The sequence below is a fragment of the Idiotropiscis lumnitzeri genome, unplaced genomic scaffold (assembly GCF_059441095.1).
Source record: "Idiotropiscis lumnitzeri isolate Australia: NSW breed Sydney's pygmy pipehorse unplaced genomic scaffold, RoL_Ilum_1.0 HiC_scaffold_35, whole genome shotgun sequence".
NCBI classification, from domain to species: Eukaryota; Metazoa; Chordata; class Actinopteri; order Syngnathiformes; family Syngnathidae; genus Idiotropiscis; species Idiotropiscis lumnitzeri.
Window position 1 is genome coordinate 407,929 of NW_028283573.1, and position 24,883 is coordinate 432,811.

Consider the following 24,883-nt stretch of genomic DNA (forward strand, 5'->3'; position numbering starts at 1 on the left):
TTGACAATCGGGTTTTACATTAGGATTAAGCTTTTAAACTAGGGTTAGACATTTTGTCCATTCCCATTGGTTGTTCGAAGACAAACTTTTAGACATTGTGAATGGGCGGGGCATGGCGAAGAAATCAGCGACAACATTTGATGACGGCCATTTTGATGCGCAGGAGACATTTTGTCCGTTCCCATTTGTCGTTCAAAGACAAACTTGCTCTCGAGAATTGTTCCCAAACTTGAACCCTGTATCCCAAACAGATAGCTGTCGCTTAATCGGGGAGCCATTTGCTTTCAGACGTGGCATGTGAGCTGGGCGTGGCAGCAACGTCTGCTCACTAATCGTTTTGAAACCTCGGAAGCGGACCGGCGTCACCCAACACGGCTGCGTTCATCCTCCCTTTCATGATCCGTTGCTTTTAAGTGCAGCGCTGCCCCAGGTGGGCCGCCGTCGGCGAGGCCTGCTATCGACTGACCTTTCAGACGAGCCCCGAGAGGAGGCCCGGGGACCTCTGGCGAACAACACCACCCCCAAGACCCCTCCTCCTTCCAAGCGCCGCTCACCGCGTGCAGACCTCGCCTGCTGGTGCCACTGGGAAGATGAGCTCATGACAAGCTGCGCTTTCTGACGCTTGGCTGAATTATTGAACGAGGAGACGAGTCAACCCACTGTCAGGAATCACCAGAGTGACAATTTGTTTGTGCTGCCTCCGAAACATTCCACCAATTTGGAGAAAGGAATGATGCGTTTATTTTAGAGGTCCCTACTTTGTTGCTATGGTAACCTTCCTCTTATTCCCCACTTCCTCCAAATTGCCCCTTTATCTGGCTGTCCGGTGGTCCCTTTTTTTTCTTTTTTTTTTTCGATAGCTTGTTTTCTGTGCTCCCTGTCTGTTTTGGTGGATCTAATGGAGGCTGTTGGTCGCATGGGACTCACACACACACTTTTCCTTGAGTGCTCCAGCCCGCCCAGTGTCACGTTTCAGTCCTTTCATTTGGAAACAGTTAATCAGAATGTTGACTTTCCTGGGGTTAGGGAGAAGTACTACATTGTCGACTTTATCTTTCGCGACTGCGTGGTGGTTAGTGGTTGGATGTCTACCTCCCTGTACTGAGGTTTTGGGTGGGAATCTTGGGTCGGCCTTTCAGTTTTTCTTATAGTTTTGGATCTTTCATTGCAGTTACCGGTCGTTTATGTTTTGTTGTGACTTTTTTTATTTTTATTTTTTATTTAATTCAGTTCGTCTTAATTTGTTTATAGAGCAAGTTTATTTGTTTTGTTTCGAAAATGCTTCGTTTTAGTTTGGCTTTTATCTGTTTTATTATTAGTTTTAGTTTTTTTTCTATATGCAAGAGAGTATTGGTCAAGTATTGTGTAATTATCTAGAGCAGATTACAATTCTCTGTATCAGTGACTGGTCGATCTTGTTTCTTCTGTACGCATATATAGAAATACAGAATTAATATATGTATACGCCCCACTTTAAAACATTTAGATGAAAAAATCGCGGTAGTGTTTTTGAAGGGTTGCAACGGACAAATGGCATTTCAATGAATTTAAAAATACATTTGATGTACATTTCCTATACGGTGGAGCTTCATGTAACACCCATTATAAACGCACTGAAAAAAAAAAAAATTTGACCCCCCCAAAAATCTTTAAAAAAAAAATATGACTGATACACACAAAAAAATATTGACAAAAATAATCCACAAATAGAAGAATATGCAGGTGATGAACCGCAAGTATGACAATTAAATTCACAAGTCAAGGCACCACTGTAGTATATTTTCAAAATGTCATTTTGAAATGTCAAATTCCCTATTCTGTTGACTGTACGGGGGACATCTCAATAGAAATGGAGGAAGTGCTACTGTTTTCGACACCACATCCTCTCAAGTATGTGTGGCTTCACTTCTGACTCGCTGACATTTTATTTTTTTGCGAAAGCACGCCGTGTGCTGACAGAGCTTTTCATTGGAATCCAGAATAGACTGAAGTTGAACGCATTTATTTATCCCTCGGCTTCTTCTCGGCAGCTTTAAACCACCAGAGGAGGTAAGCAGCTTCAAAAAACATTTTTTTTTGTCAATAATCTTGTTTGCAAGAGAAGAAGAAAAAAAGGCAAAGACTGCAAAGAGGATGTGGAGGCCTGACTTGTCACCACGTGTTACTTTCATGTTTGACTCATCTATGACGCCTGAATGAAAAAGTCCAAGCTGAGAGCCTCTTATTGAAGAAGGTGTCATAGTGAGGAGTTAAAAAAAAAAAAACAAAAGAGAGAGAGAAAGGTCTTCAAGTGTTTTGGCCGCTTTTTATTTTCTGAGCTGAAAGGAACAAAAATATTCCCATCGTCGTTTAAAGCGAGCTCATGCTCTTTAAAAATGTCAAGACGGATGAATAGAGCCCAGGCATGACTTGCCGGAACTTTGCAGCATTTCACATAAAAAATTATTTGTGAAAAACGTGTGTTTTAAAATAGCAATACAAATACTAGTACAATTGTGAACCGTCCTGAATGCTTTTAACTTTTTAATATTGTTTTGAGCTTTTTAAAGGACTGCACAAATATATTTATTTTTTCAAATAATAACTCGATTTTTTTTTTACTCACTGCAAACTAATTATTATTACATCTATTATTTTAAAAAATGTATAGTATTGTTTTATATTTTATGTTATCATTTATTTACTTATGTTGAAAGCGTCATTGCACAGGATTGTGCAAGTACTCATAATTATTATATATTTATTATTATGCCGTTTCCAACTAACGTCAGTTGTTTGTATCACGTACTGCCAGAGAGGGCGCTATGCAGGCGGATTTGTCTCAGGATCACAATGAAACCCGGAAAGAAGAAGACAAAGATGTGGACGCTGAATCCTTCCACGGTACGTTTCTTTTTATCCAGCTAACGTGCTAATAATATATTTCATGTTAAAGATTCACCATTTAACAATAAACGCTTTGACGCAATCAATAAAATAAACTTATGAGATCCCCCCCTCCTCCATTTCAAATGTCTTTTGTATTACCATTCAAGGATGGTACAAAACTGCTGGACAGCATAACAACATCAAGTGAAGGAACTTATTTTCACAAAAACGAACTCTCTCAAAATTGTAATATTATTGCGATACTGTGTTGGTCCTGCATGTCATGCCAAATTCACACACACACACATAAAAAGAAAACTCAGGTCTACTTAAAACTAGACCCGCTCTTCTCTGACTAGCATGTCATGTAATGCCTTTTGAACTCTTATTTATCATATATTTTCTCCAAATAGTTGAGAGGACAAAGATGATCCAGCCGACATCACTAAAAGACCCCAAACTAGAGAAGCTCAAGGAGGTAAGAGAGTGTTTGAGTTTTATAAACAATACACAGTAGCACTTCCAGATGGGTGTGTTTGGTTAAATTTAAGATGCCAATTTTTGTCATTGAAGGAAAGCCTTTTTTTTCTCCGACACTTTTTCCTCACACACACGCACCCTTGTGAACTCTCTCACAAACATGCTGCAACACTCACACATAAACACACACGCACACTTGTGAAATGCTCGCACAACTGATATTCTCTCACACGCTTTTCTAAAAATGCTCGCAACCACTTTGGAAACTCTCTCGTACAAAAATTCTGAAACATACACTACTTCTGCCGCTCGTACCCAACCGCACACACACTCTTACACACACAGCTGAAACGCTGTCACACACTGGCTCACACACACTTTACTTAAATGTAACAAACATTTCTATAATGCTCTTACACTCACACACATGACTGAAACGCTCTCACACACTACAAAAACTCTCACAGAAAACAGAAACACTCTAACACATTATTGAAACACTACCAACATGTGCTCACACACTACCGAAACACTCTCACATACACCTGAAATAATTCTCTCATACAAACGCTTGCATAACATTCTGGCAGTAAATGCTTGGAGAGCTTCGAGAAGCTTCCTAGGCTGGCCAAGAAGTGCAGTTGACAGCCTGCATGCTCTCCACTGCAGGTGTGCAGCAATCAGACGTTCTGGGAGCAGGCAGGGAGGTGCAAGGGTGGCTGAAATTTTAATGAAGGTAATTATGGGAGGTGAAGGGAGGCAGATTACAAGTTGCTGTGGGGTGGGGGGGGGGCACTGGTGGTGGGCCCGCGATTCAGTTTGACAGTCTCTCCTACTACTCTCCTCACCCTCAGCCCGCCTCCCTGCAAGAAAGTGTCTCCACCAAATGGCAATGAATAAATAAGCTTCTTTGTATGTTGTCAGACTGAATTTAGAGGAGTTCTTGTTATCTCACAAAATTAATTAGGACGAAGAGAAGCATTGCGAGCTCAATGCAGGGAGATGAAAGTGCCCGTGCTTCTGTGTGTGTGTGTGGGGGTGTGTGTGTGCGCGTGTGTGTGTGTCTGGCCAGGTGCTCCTGGATTGGATCAATAGCACTCTGAAAGCAGAGCACATCGTGGTTCAGAGTTTGGATGACGATCTGTACGACGGGCTGGTTCTTCATCATCTTCTTGGTCAGATGGCGCTATCGCTTCTTTTCGTTCAGCACACACACACACACACACCCCCACACGCACGCACGCAGACTCACCACATATTTTTATTCATATTATTATAACAGTTGTTAAAGAGTATGTAGGGCCTATTATAATTACTGCAAATGTTTTTATTTTTATATTTATATATCTAAATTAAGTAGAATTATATATTTAGTACATTTTCAAAATATTTCATTCAAATGCATGTTAAGTCACCCCCCCCCACACACACACACACACAAAGTTTTCTATACGCAGTCATGATATTTAATCGTACTGGAAATCATTTAAATTACTTAATATAACAGTTTAATTTATATCCAATATTTTTATTTATATTATTAAAAAAACGTGCATTATTCTAATGTTCAAATACCATTTAATGTTTGCTCTTTAATGTAAAGCCTTGATGACATTGCAGAATAAATGTTGACATTTAAATACGTTTATAAAACATGTCACTGTATATTTATGTGTCTTTTTAAATACAGGAATTTTTAGTTATCTTTTCATGTCAATATTTAATGTATATTTAATGTTGAATCCTATTTTAATTGTATTCATGATTGCCATTAAATAGTTACCATCCTAAATAAATATATTATTTCTTAATCTTTAATGTCACTGCTGAATTGTATTTTAATATTTATGATATTTGATGACATTTTATTTATTCATAACAATTCATATTTTATCATGCTCCTACGTGTTGAAATGTAATGTAGAGTCTTGAGCCCATTGCAGAATTCATGTTCAGCTATAAATATCGTCATTACAGTAGCAATTAACAATTTTCATTTTTATTACCACTGCAGAATTGCATGCTAGTATTGACACTACTGTATATATTTTTTTAATATATCAATTATTTCTCATCAATATTATTCATACAGTATTTCTACTATATGTAATAGAGTCATGCTTCCATTGCAAGATCCATCACTGCCATTTGAATATGAAGTTGTCAATTCCATTTTGTAATTAATCCATGAAACATAATAGTCACAACAATTAACACTTCATTTTTTAATGCCATCAGAGAATCTCATATTCCATAAATTTGGAGTCAGGCAGGAACATAGCAAAAAGTGGAGCGGGTGCTTTTGGATGCTGAAAAGTTTTCACTGCTTCCGTCCTGCAGCCAGCTTGGCCGGCGTGCGCTTGCCCTTGGAGGAGATCGCGCTGACCGGCTCGGCTCAGATCCGCAAGCTGGAAGCCGTCGTGGAGGAGTTGGACAAGAGACTGGACCAGCCGGACACCAAGTGGGACGTCAGTTGTGAGTCATGCCCACAAACAGGGGTGGAGGTGGCGAGGAGTTACAGGGAGTGGGTGGGGCTCTAGGGGGGGGGGGGGGCTAACATAATCAATGTTCTCTCTTTGCTTATGAGCAATTTCTTCTTCTTCCTATTAATTATTATTATTAAAGATGGCTGCTAATAAATTCATCGCAGAACCACAAAGTTTAATTTTGTTGTCTCCTTTTACGCCTCTTATGCCATCAGGGAAAAGTAACAACAATTTTTAAAGTAAAGTTATGTTTATTTGTTTGGGATTACGTCACATGGAGAGTCGTGATGAAAAATGAAGCTTCAAATCTGCTTCATGACCCAGTTGTAGTATTTTTGGACTCCAGTAGATGGCACTCTCTGTTCAACATTGGGCTGAAATATATCGTTTATTGGCCTCCGTGACTACTAATAATCGTTATCTATCGGCCCTAAAAAAAGAAAAGAAAGCCATATCGGTCTATCGCTAATATTTACCAAATGTCTGTGGCATTTACAGCCAAACACTTAAAAAGTCAATTTTCCATAATACGTCCCATTGAACTGCTGTTCTTTCAGCAATCCACAAGAAAGACCTCCTGGCCACTCTCCATCTGCTGGTTGCCATGGTGAGACATTTCCAGCCCGACCTGGAGTTGCCCTCCGACGTGAAAGTTCAAGTTGTGCTCGTGGAAGTAAGTTGGCGCCCACCAGCCGGAAAAGCTCCCGGTTGTGTGTGAGCTCACGCGGATATCCACGCAGGTGAGCGGGAGGGGAATCCGATCAGACGTTCAAACCGAAGTCCTGACAGGGCAGAGGTAGGCGACGACCGCTTTTCATTTCTGTACATCTGAGGAGAACATTCGGTTGCTTCTTGGTTTTCGATTTTCTATTTTCAGCAACAATTCGGACAACCTCGGCAGCAACGATGGTGAGTGTAACCATATGGAATCGGAATCTCACTGAGTCAGACCGAATCAAATATTTTTGCATGGATGTGTGTTCATGACAATAAAAAAAACAAAATTGAAATTAATAAATGGAAATTGAACAGAAATTTTCAGGAAACATGCCACCTTTTGCAACCATATTAGTAAAATATCTAAATAAGTAATTAGTAAAAATGTATTTGTATTATGAAGAAAGAAAACCATTGATTATGTGGTTGAATGCAGGAAACGAAACACAATCAGCAAACATTCTCAACAACAACAACAAATGTGAGCATTATTAATAAGATTATATATACATATATTATTTTTACATATTTATTTATACAACCATAGAATTTATTTGCGCTTCAACACTGCAGTATGTAATTAAAAACAATCAAATCACAACACAAACTCCACCAAGTGTCTGATTGTACTATATTATTAAAAAAAACTATTGAGGTTCTAAGAAAAGAAAATGCTGATGTACTTATCCCAAAATATTCTTTAATGAAATCAACTTTGAAAAAAAAAAACAACAACAACGCAGGCACAGCATCCCAAGAAATTCCCAAAACAACACAATGTGGATTATAAATATGCTCATTCATACTTTTTATTGATGTGCCATAATACTGATATAAAATCTGTTCAATTTATGAATGAAATGTTCATAAAACAATACACCGGTATTGTAAAGAAAGATCTGTGCTCGTCCCGTGTGTCAGCATGACGCACACTAATGCGCTTTTGTGCTCCACCACGCAGGGGACGGTAATCGCGTGGAGCAGCTGCTGAAGATGGAGGCTCACAAGGTCGCACTGGTGAAGCAGGTATAAAAAAAAAGAAATAAATAAAAAAAAATGCAGCGAGGGTGCCAATTTGCAGAAAGCTCCGGAGGCCCTAAATTGATGGAAAGGCAATGAATCAGCATTCTCGTTGGACTTTTGTTCTTTTAACCCTCAGGCCTTGTTGGATTTTTCAACCTTTGCGGCTTTTATGGCGTAAAGTTTTGAAGGACCCGACGCGGATAAATGTGAGTGAACTGAGTTGCAAAGCACAAAGTTCCGCAACTAGTTTTGGAATTGAATCTAAATTTCTATCAAATGAATTAAAAAGCGAAGTGTGGAGAGTCTGCAGCCTCTCTTTTATTTTTGCCCCATTTTCCCCTTTGAGTTATTGTCCGAAGTAACTACTACGACGGCTCACGCCTGCCCTTTCTGCTTTCCGTGAGGGAGCGAAAAAAAAAAGCGATTTGCCCCGATTAACATTTTCTTAAGCATGACTAGAATGGTTCTAAAAAAAGTGCATGCAAATGGCTTGCGTTGACTGTTTAAAATGTCTTACCGTGTTGTAGGTTCTGCTTGGCTTTGTAAACAACAGCATGACCAGATTGGGCCTGCACGTGTCTGATCTGGACAAGCAGGTACAAAACATCGATCACAACGAGCCGTAGCGTGGTCTCAAACTCCGTTTTGCGTGCAGTTTTCTGACGGCGTGATTCTGCTGCTGCTGATTGGACAACTGGAAGGTTTCTTCATTCCTCTCTGCGACTTCAGTCTGACCCCCGTCAACCATGCGCAGATGGTACGATCCTTGAGGAGTTTCAAATTAGAGTATGAAGTTGGGCTTTCAAGGCAGGATTAGGGTTTCAAGATTGGGTTAGGGGTTTCAAATTAGGGTTAGGGTTCCAAATGAAGGTTTCAAGATGGGGTTCAAATGAACAATCATCAAGTTTCAAATTAAGGTTTAAAGGTAGGGATAGGGGTTCAAATTAGGGTTTCAAACAGGGGTTGGGTTTCAAATTAGAGTTTCAAGGTAAAGATAGTTTTTAAAATTGGGGTTTTAACGTAGTGTTAGGGTTTCAAGACAGGGTTTTTGGTTTTAAATTAAGACAGGGTAAGGGTCTCAAACAATGGTTTCAAGGAAGGGTTAGGGTTTCAAATGATAGTTTCAAGCCACGGTTAAGGTTTCAAATCAGGGTTAGGATTTCAATTTTGGGTTTCAAGCCAGGGTTAGAGTTTTAGACCAGGATTAGGGTTTCAAATTGGGGCTGCAAGCAAGGGTTAGGGTTTTAAATCAGTGATACGGTTTTGTATTAGAGTTTTGAGTCAGGGTTCGTGTTATGGTTTGAAAACTGGTTTAGGGTTTTGAATTAGGGTTTCAAGCCCGACTTGGGTCTTCAAATGACACTTTGAAGAGGGTTCAAATTCAGGTTTTGAAGTGATGACCGTGATGAAGTGATGCTTGCTGTGTTTTTGCCTTGCAGCTGCACAACGTGTCGCTGTCCCTGAGCCTCCTCACTCATTTGGGCCTGCACGTGTCCTCGGTTCAACCGCAAGGTGACAGCAACACGCCCAACTCTCACTCGCATGCATGGAATCAAAACATACCCACGGGAACTAAAATGTCTCTTCCCAGCAACAGTTGACGTCATGTGCTTGCTTGTAAAGCCCAAACAAGCTAACCAGTGAACGTTTCCCGTTTAGATATCGTCGCTCAGGACGTCGCAGCCACGCTGAAGGTCCTCTACGCTCTTTTCAGCAAGCATGCAAGGCAAGACGACAAGATGGCTGCCCAGTGTGTCTGAGACTTTAACTTATTACAATCGAAAGGTAGCCGACTGTCCTGCTTCTCTTAAAAGGCCTTGAAAATGGCCTCGCAAGTGTATCTGCAATTAAATACACACTTTTCCCCTCCTTTGGACATTGTTTTTTTTTTTGTTGTTTTTTATTGCTTTTTCATAACATATATATGGCGGCAACAACAACAAAAAATAAATAAAATAAACAGCAAAAAAAAAGAACAGCTAACAGAGCAAACAAAACAAAAAAAACAAAAAACAAATCAGGCAACTTCACATTATGTGATCGCACTTCTTTTATCCAACGATCCAATGAAGGTACATCCATTTTTTTTCCAGAATAATGCAATCAGCCTCCTGGCCTGTCGCAGTTCAAAGTCTTGAAAATGCATATAATTACAAGATATTATTCAAGTAAATATCTCTTACAAGCTTCACAAAAAATAGCAGTGGAAAAACGTGATTAATCGCAATTAATTGCATATTTTTTGGGCGACTAATTAGTTAACAATTTTAATCGCTACTATGAAGCGAGGTGACTACAATCCGGCTCCCTATCCCGTATTGGTACCTTACGTATATCAGTGGTTCTAAAACTGGGTTCCGCAAAATAATTAACAATAAGTTACTGTGTCCTTTCCTTTCAAAACAAGCCATTATTTCCAGGCAGTGTACAAGAGGCTAATAGTTCAATTTTTATTTTTTGGGGCTATTTATTGGGCGCCGTCAATGACTCAGCCGGTGGCCACTTTTAACAACAACATTAATACGGATTTAATGCGATGAAGAAGATCCACGGATGAACTCTAATGGACTTTTAATAGACTCGGCATGGCAGGATGTGGCCAAGGGCTCCTCAATGGCAGGAAATGGGACTGTTTGATTTCTTCATTTGGACGCTGATGGATGACCGACAGACCTGTGGTGTGTGCACGTATTTACTGGCACACAGGAAGGAGCAAAGGAGGCAGCATGATTGACAGAATCGGGATGAGGGCGCCGCCGCCAGCCCGGGCTTGTTAGCGGCGTGCTAACAAACTTTCTGGCATTGACGTGAGGAGCAGCAGGTGACGAAAGTCAGGTGTCGAGGTCGGAGGCAGCTGTCTTCTATTGTGAGCAAAAAGCCATCACAAGTCATGCTATTATCTGGAAATTGGTCAAAGCAAAAAAAAAAAAAAAAAGATTTGGTATACCAATGAGAAAGCAATGTTGTAAAAAAATCATGAAAAAAATACTAAGATATTAGGATAAAAACTAAAGTAAAGAAAAATCTTACAAAAAAATACAAACTCAGCAGACAAAAATGAAAATCTTTTGGAAGAAATATCAAATATTAGAAAATATATAAAAAATTATATTATATGCACATTACTTAAAATAATGTGTCAGATTAAATGATCAGTATTAATACTAGTAATAATATAATTAACTATTGGAAAAGTGAACACAAATATGAGCGAAATTGAATGAATGAGATGACAAAGATATTATCAAAAATATTAAAGACTCACAAAATGACAAAAATACAAACAGATGTATTATTAATATATTATTTAGTCATATTTTTTCATTATAATTATAACATAATTTTTTAGTTTAATGATTATTACAATTATTTTTATAATAATATAATATACTATGTTATTTTATTTACTATATTATAGAGGATTAATATACCAAAATTTCAGTAAACGCCCCCCAAAAAAGTGCAACAAAAATATCAGAAAATACAAAAAGATTAGAAAATAATACAACAGTATTTGGGGAAATAAAAACAGAGGGCTCCGGTTTGAACACGGTGTAAAAGATAAAACTTTATTTGTCCCTGTTGTGACGGTACAAAGTCAACAAGTGCAATCAACTGAGAACGGCACGCGACATTCTATCTACCCGTCAACACTGTGGACAGAACGTACGGTACACTTATCACCACCACTCCTGCAAAAGTGACGACGCTCGTGTGTACAGGTGGATATTCAACTGTAAGGCAACGGTTACCATGACAACCCGCCGGGTCAGACGTGAGCTCCCTTCTTTCAACCCTTTGTTTCGATTGCAGGGAGCGTCACATCACAGCGGGGCCACAAAAACAACAAAATGGGGCAAAAGGGACGGGTTGATACACTCGGTCATATCCCCGAGAGAACACAATTCTTTCGCCTTATTCCGGAATTTGCTCTCGCACTGTCGACTAATTAAAACCCCAGCAAAAAGAAAAAAAAAAAAAAAGTTCCCCCAATTGGACCGGGAAGAGAGGCGGCAGCTGCGCAGGCAGAAGAGCAAGGGAGCGTGAATTAAAAGCACGGCTGATCTTCGGGCCAATTATTTTTCTCCCGCGTGCTCAAATGTGTTGGTGTGGCGGCAAAAGCGCGCGGCGCCAGGCAGCCAATTAAACGTTCGCCCCTCCGATGGAATTGAACTGGCCGCTAACATCCCGGCAAACGCTGATATTATCGCAGATAACTCCAGGAAGGCCGCGACAGCAACTTGAAGCCGCCGCGTGTAGTCATTTAAGTTTTAAAAAAAACGACATCCTTTGTGTCATCAGCATCTCTGCTGTTGCCATGGTGACACGGCGTGACCTACTTTCGGAACAGTGGAGGATTGTGGTTGCGCACTAGCCAAGACACAAAGTCATTAGCCAAAGTCATTTTTAAATGACAAAAAGACGATTTTTTTTTTTTTGCTGACTAAATTTTTTGTCTTCCAGGAAAAGGTTGAATTGAGGCAACTGGTCTTGTTTGTTGAATATGTTGTGAATTTTTTTCTTATTCTATGAAATGTTCAAAAATGACTGAGGCAAGTATGCTATTGAATTTTTGCACATATGGTCATCATGCGTTCAATGTGGTTTGGGTTCTTCCACTTTCTTTGGAGTTGGATTCCACATCGTAACTGTAGGGGGAGCCCTGGTGCAAAAAACTAATTAATTGACACTATGTCAGAGATGGGATTTGGACAAATATAGATTTTTTTGGTTGTTTATGAAAAATAAAATTATTTTTTCCTTTATGCTTGAAACACTACAGTCAGTCAAATTAGATTTTGTTCATTCATTAAACAAAACAACAAATATAATAATTTTGTTAAGTTTCTTTTAAAAAAAGAAAGAAAAACAACCAGTTTAACTCTACCCGAAAGCCAGATGAAAAAAAACAATCACATTTTGAATGAGTTTTTACTTTTATCTGAAATACGGCAAGAGGAATGTTTTTGTTTTTACATTTTAGTCTGACAAATAGAAAATTTTCCATTTCTTTTTAAAAACTGTGAGTTAAATTTGATCTAAAAATTTTGGAAAGAAATTGCTCATTTGTTTTCATTCTTATCTCCTGCCTAAAAAAAATACATTTTGAGATTTTTAAATCAGGAAAAACAAATAGTGGACATTAAATAGCAACACAACATGTGGAGATAAATGCAGATTTTTTTTTTCCTGACAACGCCACAAATATATTGATGGCGCCTTGCATAATCTCCGAGACCAAACGATATCGTCGCATAATGATTACTTACACTGACAAGACAGCCAATTGAAAGAATTTAGTGCGAAATTGTACAAAAACTTAAGTGGCATTAGAACGGAATTGTGAATCGTATTAGTACTTATGCCATTGCGTTTTTCAATGTTCAATGTTTTGTATGTTGACCTTGACCATTTCGAAATGTAGGTATGGCCAAAATGTATTATTGTTGTTTTCTGGTGGCCATTATGCATTAAACGTCACATTATTCCATTACACGTTCGCATTATTTTACTGCATTGGGACAGATTATTGTCACAACAATCCTGAATAAGAAAAAAAAGTCAACTGTCTTTAAATAGCCTAGGAATAAATTAGGAATGCAATGTGGATTTTGCACAAAATCCGACTAAATTGTCATTTTCAGACTAGGCAGGTTTTGTTTGTGTGTGTCGCACTTCATTGCACTGTGACGCGTTGTCATCCTTCACTTTACTGTACATTATTGCTTTCAATTAAGTTTTCATGTTCAATTGGACTAATGGGGGTATAAGATATCAAACTCCTTGATGGTATGATGTGCATTGTATTGCTAAAGGTGTGTTGTTGATGGAGGTTACCATAGCAACACGGCTCAATTGGGTTGCTTGGGATCCCTGATCCTCATGAAGTATTTAGTTTTTTCTAAAAAATGAAGTTAAGGAATGTGATGGAACTAATGTTGATTATTATAGTTTATTACGAAAACATGTGGGCTTTTTTTTTTGTTGTAAATATAAGTTCCACTGAGGTTTTACTTGTTTTCAGACCATTTTCTCTCTCTGTAGGTTGCCCAGCCCTGCTCTAAAACAATAACAAACACGGAAAACACGTGAAAAAACTTACCGTATTTATATTTTTAGAGCTACAGCAGAAAAAGCGGCGCATCTCCGTCAGACATGTTGCAGTTTGAAGCGCTCATTGAAACACGTTGCTGCACGACATATTGTCGCCATCATGGCCGCCGCGGGGAAAGAAAAACACTGGAGTCTACGTGAGATGCTCAGCATCGACCTAACCAATCACATGTCCCCAAAGGTTCACCACTCATTGCTGTGGGGCTATCACATAAATAAAATAGCGAACTGCGTCTAACTGCTACGCAACACAAACTGACAGCAGTCTAATAAACATTTCATATTCAATACTTTCACATCCGGCTACGTCATCAAGCCGGCGACAGCGCTCCGCTCGCCGACACACGTCATCAAGCCGGCGACGCGCTCCGCTTGCCGACAGCCATTACGGTGTCACACGTATCGGCCAGAAACTCAGCTGGGGCAGCGCTACTCTACAGTCCTGGTTGCTCAGCTGGCTTGTTTAAATGCGACCGCTGTGATTCCACGGCTGGCTTGTGCTCAGAAGGGGGGAGGAGGGGTGGGGGCGTCCCTGCCAAAGACTTCCTGGATGGCTGCCGATGTAAGTTTGGATGCAGTGTCCGTAGGGGGGGCGGGGCATCTCCTCAGGGCCGCCTCTGGGAAACGACGTGCTACTTTTCTGCCCGTCGCATTGCTCTGTGCAAAGAAAACAACAAAAAGGAAAATCTTAAAATGTTGGGCAACTTAAGTGATGGAAGGGGGCTATAAATGCCATTTTAAATAAGGACAAAATGTGTTTTGTATTGAACAAATGTACAGAAGAATATCCATCCATTCATTATTTGTGCCGCTTCTCCTCACAAGGGTCGTGGGGTGTGCTGGAGCCTATCCCAGCTGTCTTCGGGCAGTAGGCGGGGTCAAACCCTGAACTGGTTGCCACCCAATCGCAGGGCACACAAAGACAAACACACGTTCGCTCTCACACTTATACCTAGGGCATGTTTTTGGAATGTGGGAGGAAACCAGAGTACCCGGAGAAAACCCACGCAAGCATGGGGAGAACATGCAAACTCCACAGGAAGGCCGGAGCCTGAATCGAACGCACGACCTCTGTGATGCCATCGTGCTAACCAGTCGTCCAGAGGTGCCGCCAAAAGAATATCTTCTATCACAAATTATTATATGCAACACAAATACAACACGATATGCTCTCACAATATTTGAGAAATGCAATAACGCAAAATTGAACAATACTTGAATTTTGGGCAAACTCAATTTCAATGAATGCATTCTGATTGAGGACTTAGTCTGAAACACTGCCGAAACTAGTCAAATACAAAAAACACACCACACTAAAAAATTGGAAGCCATGTGACACCAGTTCTCATTGACCATATAACTAAGTCTCTGCAGAGACTGTCAAAAATTGCCATAGCCGACTATATTTCAAGTCGTCAAGGCGGGGTATTGGGTAAAGTTTTCAACTAGCAATAATCACGCCTCGGCTAAACCTCATAGGCGGTGATACTGCCACTGCACAAAGATGGAAATCAACCATTTAACTTCAGCATGTCATTCCTGCTCGGTACTCCTTTCAGTACGAGGACGCACAGGGAACAACATTTGCATAACCACAAGTCTTCATTATTAATTAATTGTCATTTGATCACTGCTACGAGTTGTAAACTCTAAATTGAAGTTAGATTTTTTTTTAAAGTATCTGTTTTTCAATACATTTATTTAATCAAGAATATAACCTCCGTAGAAAATTTACCACAAGAAGCCTCCAAATTTAACAACTCATTTTCTTCTCTGAACACTGTCGGATGACACCCAACCACCTTTCATTTGTAAATGAGGGCATAAACTGCTCAAGCCGCAGTGGCAACAAGAGCACCTTTTCAATTCACGATGTAGAATTTTAGATAAAATAAGTGGTGTCCGCAGAAATAATATCAGTATCAGAAGCTACAAGTGTCAAATGAGAGACTTTAAGGAAGCTTTAGGGTCAAAGTGCACGCAATAAAGATTAAAAATTCCAATTGGCTCACAATGGACTTTCATTAACAGAACATGTAAGTCTCTCAGGAGACTGTCAAAAATTGCCATAGCCGACTATATTTCAAATCGTCAAGGCGGGGTATTGGGTAAAGTTTTCAACTAGCAATAATCGCGCCTCGGTTATACCTCATAGGCTACGATACTGCCACTGCGCAAAGCTGACGTCAATTGCTTAACTTCAACATGTCATTGCTGCTCCGTACTCCTTTCAGTAAGAGGACGCACTTGGAGCACAGGGCCAAGTGCTTTTCTTTGGATAATGCCAAATACTAGTGATGGGTAAATGAAGCTTCAAATCTGCTTACTGGACCAGTTGTAGTATTTTTGGACTTGAGTCGATGGCACTGTCTGTTCAACATTGGGCTGAAAGCAAACTGATTCGCCATTTTTAAAAATCCGTTATTTAATCCAACAGCACCATCTGGAGGACTCAAAAATACAGCAGCTAGTCCGCGAAGCAAATTTGAAGCTTCATTCTCCCATGAACAATGAAACCTTACAGCAAAGGCCATCAACAGCTCAGAAGCCACTTTATTTGACAGTCTTAGTCAGTCTCCTAAGAGACCGTCAAAAATTGCCATAGCCGACTATATTTCAAGTCGTCAAGGCGGGGTATTGGGTAAAGTTTTCAACTAGCAATAATCGCGCCTCGGTTAAACCTCATTGGCTACGATACTGCCACTGCGCAAAGCTGACGTCAATTGCTTAACTTCAACATGTTATTACTGCTCGGTACTCCTTTCAGTAAGAGGACGCACTTGGAGCACAGGGCCAAGTGCTTTTCTTTGGATAATGCCAAATACTAGTGATGGGTAAATGAAGCTTCAAATCTGCTTCATGAACCAGTTGTAGTATTTTTGGACTTGAGTCGATGGCACTGTCTGTTCAACATTGGGCTGAATGCAAACTGACTTGCCATTTTGAAAAATCCATTATTTAATCCAACAGCGCCATCCAGAGGAGTCAAAAATACAGCAGCTGGTCCATGAAATAAATTTGAAGCTTCACTTGCCCATCACTAAAGAAACCTTGCAGCAAAGGAAATCAGTTACTCACCAGCAACTTTATTTGACAGTCTTAGTCAGTCTCCTAAGAGACTACCAAAAATTGCCATAGCCGACTATATTTCAAGTCGTCAAGGCGGGGTATTGGGTAAAGTTTTCAACTAGCAATAATCGCACCTCGGATAAACCTCATAGGCTACGATACTGCCACTGCGCAAAGATGAAAATCGATTCCTTGACTTCAACATGTCATTCCTGCTCGGTACTCCTTTCAGTAAGAGGACGCTCTGGGAACAACATTTACATAACCACAGGTATTCATTATTGAGTAATCGTCATTGGACCACAACCCCGCTACCAATTGTAAACTCTAAATTGCATAATGCTTGAATTTTTGGGAAAAATATCTATTTTAATAATTCTATTCTCGATCACGACAATGTACTCTCTGTGGCAAATCTCTGAAAAGTGACAAATCAATCAAATGTAGAAAATCCAATCAAATCAAATCGGACCACGGAATTGACTGGGAAAAATATGGAAACTGAAGGAGACAAACTAAAGTTTTGTCAAAGAAATGAAAAAGAGTGAAACTGTTGTGAACATGAAATATATTTTTAATGCAAGGAGAACCCCCCCCCCCCATCCCCCTTTTAGAATGGAAATCTTTGTCGAATAAAATATCAGGAGAATAAAGATTGCGGTGCTGGTGGCAAAGCCAGAAGGGATTTATTTCGCGAACGTCGTGTCTCCTCCACCGCCTGCATTATGCCGTTAATTAACTCGCGCCACATGGCTGGTGTTGATATGCTTTGGCGAGGTCATGGCGCGCCACTCTCACTTCACACGTGCCAAGGATGATGACGTCATCATTTATTATTGTTATTATTATTATTATTATTATTATTATTCATACCGCCTGAGACCAACAAAGCCGAGTGAAAATGGAGGCGTGCTTTGAAGACTTTAAAGGAATCGAGATGTGACTTTAGTAGAAGTTCTAAACCCAAAATAAATATCTCAAACATCCAATTAGTACACAGAAGAGCAAGCAATCCCCACCAAGTCTCAACAACGCGAAACGTGTGCCTTAGCTTTTTGAACTGAAAAGTCACAAGCTGCTGGGTATTATGTTTCTTGAAACGTTAGTAAGAATATAGAAGAATCTTAGATGTATCTTTTTCCTTATATTCGGTCAATGAGAAGGAATGACGTCAGGACAACTGTAGCAATTTTGTCGGCTAAAACAACATATGTAAGCCCCATTTATTAAAAAGTGATCAGTGGGAAGGGCAATTTTTTCAGGCTGTCAGCATCAACTTGTGCACTGCTAGCACAGCTAGCGCGTTAAGCACTAAATGCTGGCTACGGGCACCGAACCATGTCAGAGTAAATAAACTCTTTTAGTCAGCGATTGAAGATGATTTCGGGACATCGTTGTGTTGTTGTCATCCGTAGCAACAGTTTGGGACGTCTGGAAGATGAGTCATGTCAGCTGTTTCGCTGCCAGGAAATAACCTCAAAATAAATGCGTAGCTAGGCATTGATGTCCATGGATTAATTGGTGAGGTAATGTTTATTTTGAAGTTGGTCTTTTTTACCGCTTTTTTACTGTCGAGTATAACATGAATAATTCACTTGAAATTTGAATTAAAAAGGGCTACTTCCGGTTTAAACTATGCGCTTTTATTTTGAATGCAAACTTCCTGTTTAGTACAGTTCACACGTAAGGTAACTTCACAAAATGTACGGCTAAGAGTTTCATATTGAGCCTATGAAAAACGAACATCTTTTACGAGCACGCCCACTGAAGAGGCAAAAGGTGCGTAAATTATGTCAATAGTATTTTTTTTTTGTAAATATGGAGTGATAAATGTGAAAAATGTTTGCTAATTGTTTGCGTGTGTTTTGAAATATGTTTCAGCTCATACGGTGATTAGGCTCGAAGATTACACGGTTAACAATAAATGTTGCTCAAAAAAATAAAAATAAAAAATAAACCACAAAAATCAACTGCTTACTGTAAGAGGACGTACTTAGAAGAAAGAGAGAGAAAATGCAGGTTTTTCATATACCGCACCAGTTCTGGTACAATTGAGACAAGCAATTAGTTTTCTTTGGGTAACACCAATTACCCAAATATACAAAACGTTATGCTTGCACCAAGTTTTGTAAACTGTGAAGTCAAGAAATCTCTCTTTCTCTCTCGCTCACCTCTCGTCCAGTGAGTCGGGTGATGCATTCATAGAAATCGGAAACAACACAACTCGGCGATGCACAAACGTCAACACAACAGATAATAGATAACCCAATTCGTTAGCTTAGCGCGCGCTGCTTTCGTTGGCCCACTTTGCCAATGAGTAGTTCTCTCAACCATCTCCTCCTTTTTAAAGCAGGCTCGGCGGGCTATCCTCGCCAGTCAAAAGGATGGATGAGCACGATCGCCGTGAGCTGAGCAGATGTCTAATGAGGAGGCCCCATGGACGTGTTCGCTCTTAGTTAAGCGTCTCTCCGGCAGGCGGAGGGGCCCCAGGATGCCTCACGAAGCATCCTCCGCACTGCCATCCCAAGCCATCGATGTCATTTGTCAAAAAACGGTGAGGTGGAATGATCATGGCCCGAAAGGGACGTCAGAAGTAGAGAGACTGGTGGGGAAAATGATTTGAGAAATTGAGCGAGCAGGACACAAACGCAACTTTGCTCTGTGTGATTGTATTGCTTGGCTCATACAAGATCCCTTGGCTCCTAGCTCACGTTGTAAATCATCTTGTATGTACTAACAAAGCTCACATGAGGCCTCGGACAGCTATTTTCTTGAATAAAGCATGCTGACAAAATGTTAGCGGGGAGAAAAAAAGATTAGATGACGTTAGTGTCGTCTCCTATCAGTGACTCAGTGTGATTCCGAAAGAAACAAGGCAATAATTAAACGTACTCTATTTGTAAACTCGAGCACACAATTTGTATGATTATACTATCACGAAGGAGGATATTTGCCAAGGGAGATAAAGTGAATTGAGGAAGAAAAAGATGACAATTGACGTGAATAAACTGGATATTTGCTGGTTAGCAGACTTCATTTTAGTTTGATGAAACGATGGTTAGCTTTGTTCGAGTATACTTCTGTTTTAAATATTGCTTAAAACACTGGCAGTGTATAAAGCTTAAACAAGATTGTTTTTACTTCCATTCTTTCTGCTGTTGGAAACACAGACTCTGTTTTATTAAAGAAATAAATATGTGATTATTTTAATGAATTAACTCAGACAAAAAAAAATCTATATCTTCTCCTTAATTTGTAATAATTTCCAGAGAAGTGTTTATTCATTATCTTTTTGTAATACATTTTTTATATTAACAATTTGACTTTATTTGAATTGTATTCAATATTGGTTTGGAAGATTCCTTCCACATAATTACACTGGTCAACAGTTTATCAAAATCTAAGATGCAAATAAACTAAGATGTATATATATTTTTTTATTTTGTGATATTTATGAATGAAGATTTAGGTTTAGCAACAGGTGGATTTTTATTTCAATGAATGGTAAAATCCATATTGCGCATGCATTTAAAGGTCAAACCAAAATACAAAAATTCAATCCAGACAGGGCGGCACGGTGGATGACTGGTTAGCACGACGGCCTCTCAGCGCAGAGGTCGTGGGATCGATTCCGCCCTTCCTGTGTGGAGTTCGCATGTTGCCTGCTCCGGGTGCTCCGCATTCCAAAAACATACATGGTAAATTGATCGAACACTCTAAAATTGCCCCGAGATATGAGTGTGTCAATGTTGAAACTTTTTGAAAGTTCCACGAATGATTCTCAGGACACAGGCTGTTACCACGGTGATCTGTGAAAACCTTCCCGTTGAATATTATGGGCTAGCGCTCCGACTGTTGACTCACCATGCGCTGGATGTGTTGTAGGGCAGCAGCGTGGGGCTGTGGCTCTCCCCTCGGAGGCTGTGTCGAGGCTGGTAGAGGCCGCCGGGCACCGTGGGCGGAGCCTGGGCTTGAATCTCGTCCGCCATGGAGCGCTGCCACTGACTGCGGGCCTTCTTCAGCCAGCGGCCCCCCAGACCCCATTTCTCCAGGTAGACCCGGCACAGTTCGTAATTGATGGCCGAGTAGTAGAGGAAGTCCAGAGCCAGCAGCACCATGACGAAGAAGCCGTAGATCCACACGCCCACCAGCGCCGTGTAATTACTGCAAACAGATGGACACATACGCTGCGTGTTTAACGGGGCAGATGATGGAAAAGTGACATTTTCATGGCTTGTATACAAAAATAGTTGGGTCTCTGGTGTGCCTGCCCGCCCACCAAGTGTGAAATTAAACAACACACTAAATCTTTTGTTCCACGCCTCGCAAGCCATTCTGAATTTTAGATCAAACTACCCCCACGCTGAGTTTTCCCACTCATGACTTGAGACGCTAGGCTGAGTGAAGATCCTGAGCCACTTTCAAGCGGCAGTCTGGCTGTCAAGACTACACTGTATGTAACGTGACCATGCAGAAATACCCGCATGCCCCATAAGGTAAGCAGAGCTGCATTGAGTTTTGCATCCACGTCAGCTATTTGAAATGCTTTTATCGTTTGTTGATTTGTTTTTCCGCCACACTTGGAGCTCAAAGCGCACAGGGCAGCTTCGACTCTGAAATGCAGATTTGTCAATGGCGCCGAAATACATATGAGAGTTGCCTTATTTGCATGAGACAAGATCGACCTCTAAAGATGGTCAACGGTATGTAAATTAGGGCGGGAGATATCAAATTTATTCCTGATTGGGAATTCTACTGATTATTTCATCGGCTAATCAAGTAACGAGATAAAAATGCACTTTGAAGTATTTATGCCATCGTGATGTTGTATATTCAAATACTTGTGACTTTGAGTGTTTTGGCTTTTAAAGGCTGCCAAATCATTTCTTTACAGAGTGCAGCGCTCCTCCGCGATAACATGAGTCCGAGTCGGAAAAAAAAGCACACATTTTGCATTGACTTTTTATGAAATTGAGTCATTTAGGTTATTCGATTAATTATTGCAGCCGTAAAATAAGATTAACCCGGGAAAAAAAAAATGATGGACACTTTCGGTCCTGTATCTATTTTTCTAATTATAATCCAAGAGAGGTGCTTCGTGCAGGCTTGTTTTGGAGTCAAGGTGAGGGGCGAGCAAACAAAAAAAAAAAAAAACACAATCGACTGACTAGATCGATCCTGACCTTGCAACACAAGCAAATGTTATTCCACATTCAACACGGCAAAGAAAGATGAACGTCATGTACAACGTTTGGGTGCTTTTACCCCACAAGACCATTCCGGAGAATAAGTTGCGAATCACGGCCACTCTTGTGAACACTCAGGCTCCCTTTCTTCAAGCAGCAGCAGGAGCAAAGAAGGAAATGTAATCGGACGCGATGCTGCAGGGCACCGCGGCATGCTGGGAGGGCATTAGTGGTGGCGCAAGCTGTGTTTTTGTCGCCCAGTCCTCCTACTGAGAGTGTCTGCAGGGACATGAATTGCTTTTTCCTCAGCGAGAATGTGTTTCTACGAGTGATAGACCGCTATGCTTTTTTTCAGGGCCGATACCGATTATTAGTTGTCCCGGAGGCCGATAACCGATATTTGAAGCCGATATTCATTTGTTGAAAAAAGGGGTAAAAAGGTGTGAAAATTTGGAGGGGGAAAAAAACTTCGAAACTTGACTTAGTTTAAACGCCTTTAAGCACTTTTATTCAACAACTTTAGAGATTTACAACATATTAAAGCTTTTTTTAGATCTTAGAAAATAGACAACTTATATGAAAAGTCGAACAAAAAGTGCACGACGCTTCCAGGCTCATCTGCAAGTCTTCTAGTTCAATGAAAACAAACATCTCTTTAAAGTTTACGGCGGCAAATAGTTTTCTTTTAGTTTTGAGTTGTAGTACACTGACCTTCATTCAAATTTGGGCAAAGTCTGATGCCTGCGGGACTTCTCCCGTAGTGCGCGTGACTCGAGGTGAAAAAGCAAACAGGCACCTTACTGCTGATTGGCGGCTACCCACTGCGCAAGGAACCAAATCAGATGGTGCTGTGGGCGGGCCAATTTGCTTCTGCAGGCAGGGCCACCAGCACAGCGGAAAGAGAGAGAAGTGTGCTGCAGCGAGCCAAAATAAACCAGACTTTAATTTATCGGCCTTGAAAGTTAAAAAAACAAAAAAGGCAGATGCCGATAATCGGCAAAATATTGGCCCGGCGCGGTTTATCACTAGTTTCCACTACAAGCACATCTCAGACACATGACATATTCATATTGATTGCAAGTGCTGCGTATTGGTCCATTGACTGGATTTCAAGTATGGTGGGACGTAATCATATAATAATCAATATCGAGGCTTAAACAGGATGCTGCAATAATAATAGCAAATTCGATATCATATTGAACAATATGAAATACATTTCTGCTCAGCCTGCAAAATAAAAAGGTGCACTCATTTTCGGGAAAATAATATGTTTCTGCAGGAGTGCGTACATTGTGGAAGAAATTGTTTTCCCTCTTGCCGTGTTCAACAGATCTGCCTCAGTATGTTTTGCTTCATGTTGGTGCACTTGTCCTAGTTTGGATGCAGGCCTTTCGTTTTGCGGGGGATCCCGCTGCCTCGGAGACAAGACAGGAAACGACATAACCTCCAAGGACTGTCGTATACGGCGTGTGTACTGAATATGAAATGACTCTGGTGAAACAATCAAAAGGACATCTCAAGTACAGCGCTAGAGTACCCCACGTTTTATTTCGCGTCAAATACGAATGTGGATTAAATGGTGTTCGAAACTGCGAAGCCGAGTATCCATCTGCACATTTTTTTTTCATTATCAAAAATTGCGATGCGAACAAAAATAAAACCTTGTTTTGTTTTCACTATTTTCCCAAAAAACTTCCAAGATACAAAAAAAAAAAAAGCTCTAACCTGATTCAACTGACAAAAAATTGTAAGGACATCAAAATGAAGCCTCGTTACCAACAATAACTTTGTGTATACGTACGCTTTGCATGGCTACTGTCAAAAATGGTTAAAAAAAAAACAAAAAAAAACCTATTCAATGTGAATTCTTTTCTTTTATCATATCATCACGTAAATTATAAAATATACTTTAAAAGTGCCAATACAAATTTTAAAATCAATCACTTTCCACACCAGCACCATCAAAACTTGTAAAGTACCAAAATAAAGCCTCATTTCCATAACCATCATAAAAATGTTGCTAATTAGAACAGAACACACCCGAGAGAAAAAGAAATTGAGGTTTATTTAGCGCATTTTCTGAACTAAAGAGCGCCCCTACTGGTGAAAGAAAAACCCACAGAAAAGCCGCATCGTTGTATTTGCCGCATGGTTCAAAACCCAGAAAAAAAAGTAGCGGCTTACAGTCTGGAAAATACGATACTATTACGTACTTGTGCGAATAGCCATCTGCGTTGGTCGTGAGGTTGATCTGCATGAGCACTTGGAACTCGGTGTCGTTGCAGCAGTACTTAAAGGCCGTATTGTTGTGGTGGCAGCAGAACATGTAAGTCTTGTTGTCCGACAGCCGGGGGCAGTGGAAGCCAAAGTGGTAGCGCCCCTTGTGGTCGGAGTAGGGCTCGCACACCCGGTAGTGAGCTGAAAGTGCTGCAGAAGAAAAACAAAAAGCAATCAAATGGGGTGTTGGCCACATTATATTTTGTTCCATATGCAAAACAATGGTTCACTTCATGTCTAAAGCGGCCTCCGAGAGTGAAATGTGAACTTGTGTGAGCATAATGTTTCCTTTCTGAGCAATTCGATTGATGTTGGTGTGTTTGCTTTTATCACCAAAGCTCCAAAAAAAAAAAAAAAAAAAAAAAGCAGCTAAAGAACGAAATGAAGGTCCTCTTAAAGTGTAGCCGATAAGCATCTTTCAGTAGATCGGCATTTGAAAGGAGGCGATCTCTTTTCGATTCTAATCCCGAGGACAATGTCGCCATGAAAGAGAAGTGAACAGAGCGGCGGCGCCAGGGAGGACGCGCGGCGCAACATCAAGCGTTTCGTTCGACCTTTACGCTCGCTACACATGTTGCGCACGATGTAACACGACTCATTTGCCGCTTTGCAGCACATGAATCCTGGCACCTAAAAAAAAAAAAAGGAGGAGGAGGGCTGAGC

At 40.4% G+C, this 24,883-nt stretch overlaps 2 protein-coding genes and 4 non-coding genes across 10 annotated transcripts in view; 1 reads left to right on the top strand and 5 right to left on the bottom strand.

The window, feature by feature from the left end:
* The first annotated feature begins 1,906 nt into the window (after positions 1-1,906).
* Positions 1,907-9,443, top strand: parvg (parvin, gamma). Its single transcript, XM_088287226.1, has 13 exons — positions 1,907-2,049; positions 2,795-2,883; positions 3,282-3,346; positions 4,421-4,523; positions 5,689-5,823; positions 6,392-6,507; positions 6,575-6,630; positions 6,712-6,743; positions 7,513-7,577; positions 8,102-8,170; positions 8,230-8,331; positions 9,014-9,086; positions 9,234-9,443. The coding sequence occupies exons 2-13, from the start codon at positions 2,805-2,807 to the stop codon at positions 9,332-9,334; spliced, it is 996 nt and encodes a 331-aa protein (XP_088143352.1). The 5' UTR covers positions 1,907-2,049; positions 2,795-2,804; the 3' UTR covers positions 9,335-9,443.
* Positions 9,444-11,122: 1,679 nt separating this feature from the next.
* The window catches only part of shisal1b (shisa like 1b), a 33,486-nt gene continuing 19,725 nt past the window's right edge, over positions 11,123-24,883 (bottom strand). For 2 of the 5 annotated variants that reach the window (XM_088287312.1, XM_088287311.1), the window contains exons 4-6: positions 24,157-24,370; positions 20,622-20,921; positions 20,325-20,431 (exon numbers count right to left, since the gene is read on the bottom strand). In XM_088287312.1, coding sequence (XP_088143438.1) covers positions 20,347-20,431; positions 20,622-20,921; positions 24,157-24,370 — 599 coding nt within the window. In that variant the 3' untranslated portion in view covers positions 20,325-20,346. Of the gene's footprint in view, positions 14,346-19,094; positions 19,360-20,324; positions 20,432-20,617; positions 20,922-24,156; positions 24,371-24,883 lie in introns of those variants that run through there. The other 3 variants (XM_088287315.1, XM_088287313.1, XM_088287314.1) reach the window with 3 other exon arrangements.
* LOC148315835 (U4 spliceosomal RNA) lies at positions 15,054-15,194 on the bottom strand. Its single transcript, XR_015840548.1, has one exon. It is a non-coding gene; the product is annotated as a U4 spliceosomal RNA (small nuclear RNA).
* On the bottom strand, positions 15,730-15,870 carry LOC148315836 (U4 spliceosomal RNA). The gene has a single exon (XR_015840549.1). It is a non-coding gene; the product is annotated as a U4 spliceosomal RNA (small nuclear RNA).
* LOC148315837 (U4 spliceosomal RNA) lies at positions 16,263-16,403 on the bottom strand. Its single transcript, XR_015840550.1, has one exon. It is a non-coding gene; the product is annotated as a U4 spliceosomal RNA (small nuclear RNA).
* Positions 16,796-16,936, bottom strand: LOC148315838 (U4 spliceosomal RNA). Its single transcript, XR_015840551.1, has one exon. It is a non-coding gene; the product is annotated as a U4 spliceosomal RNA (small nuclear RNA).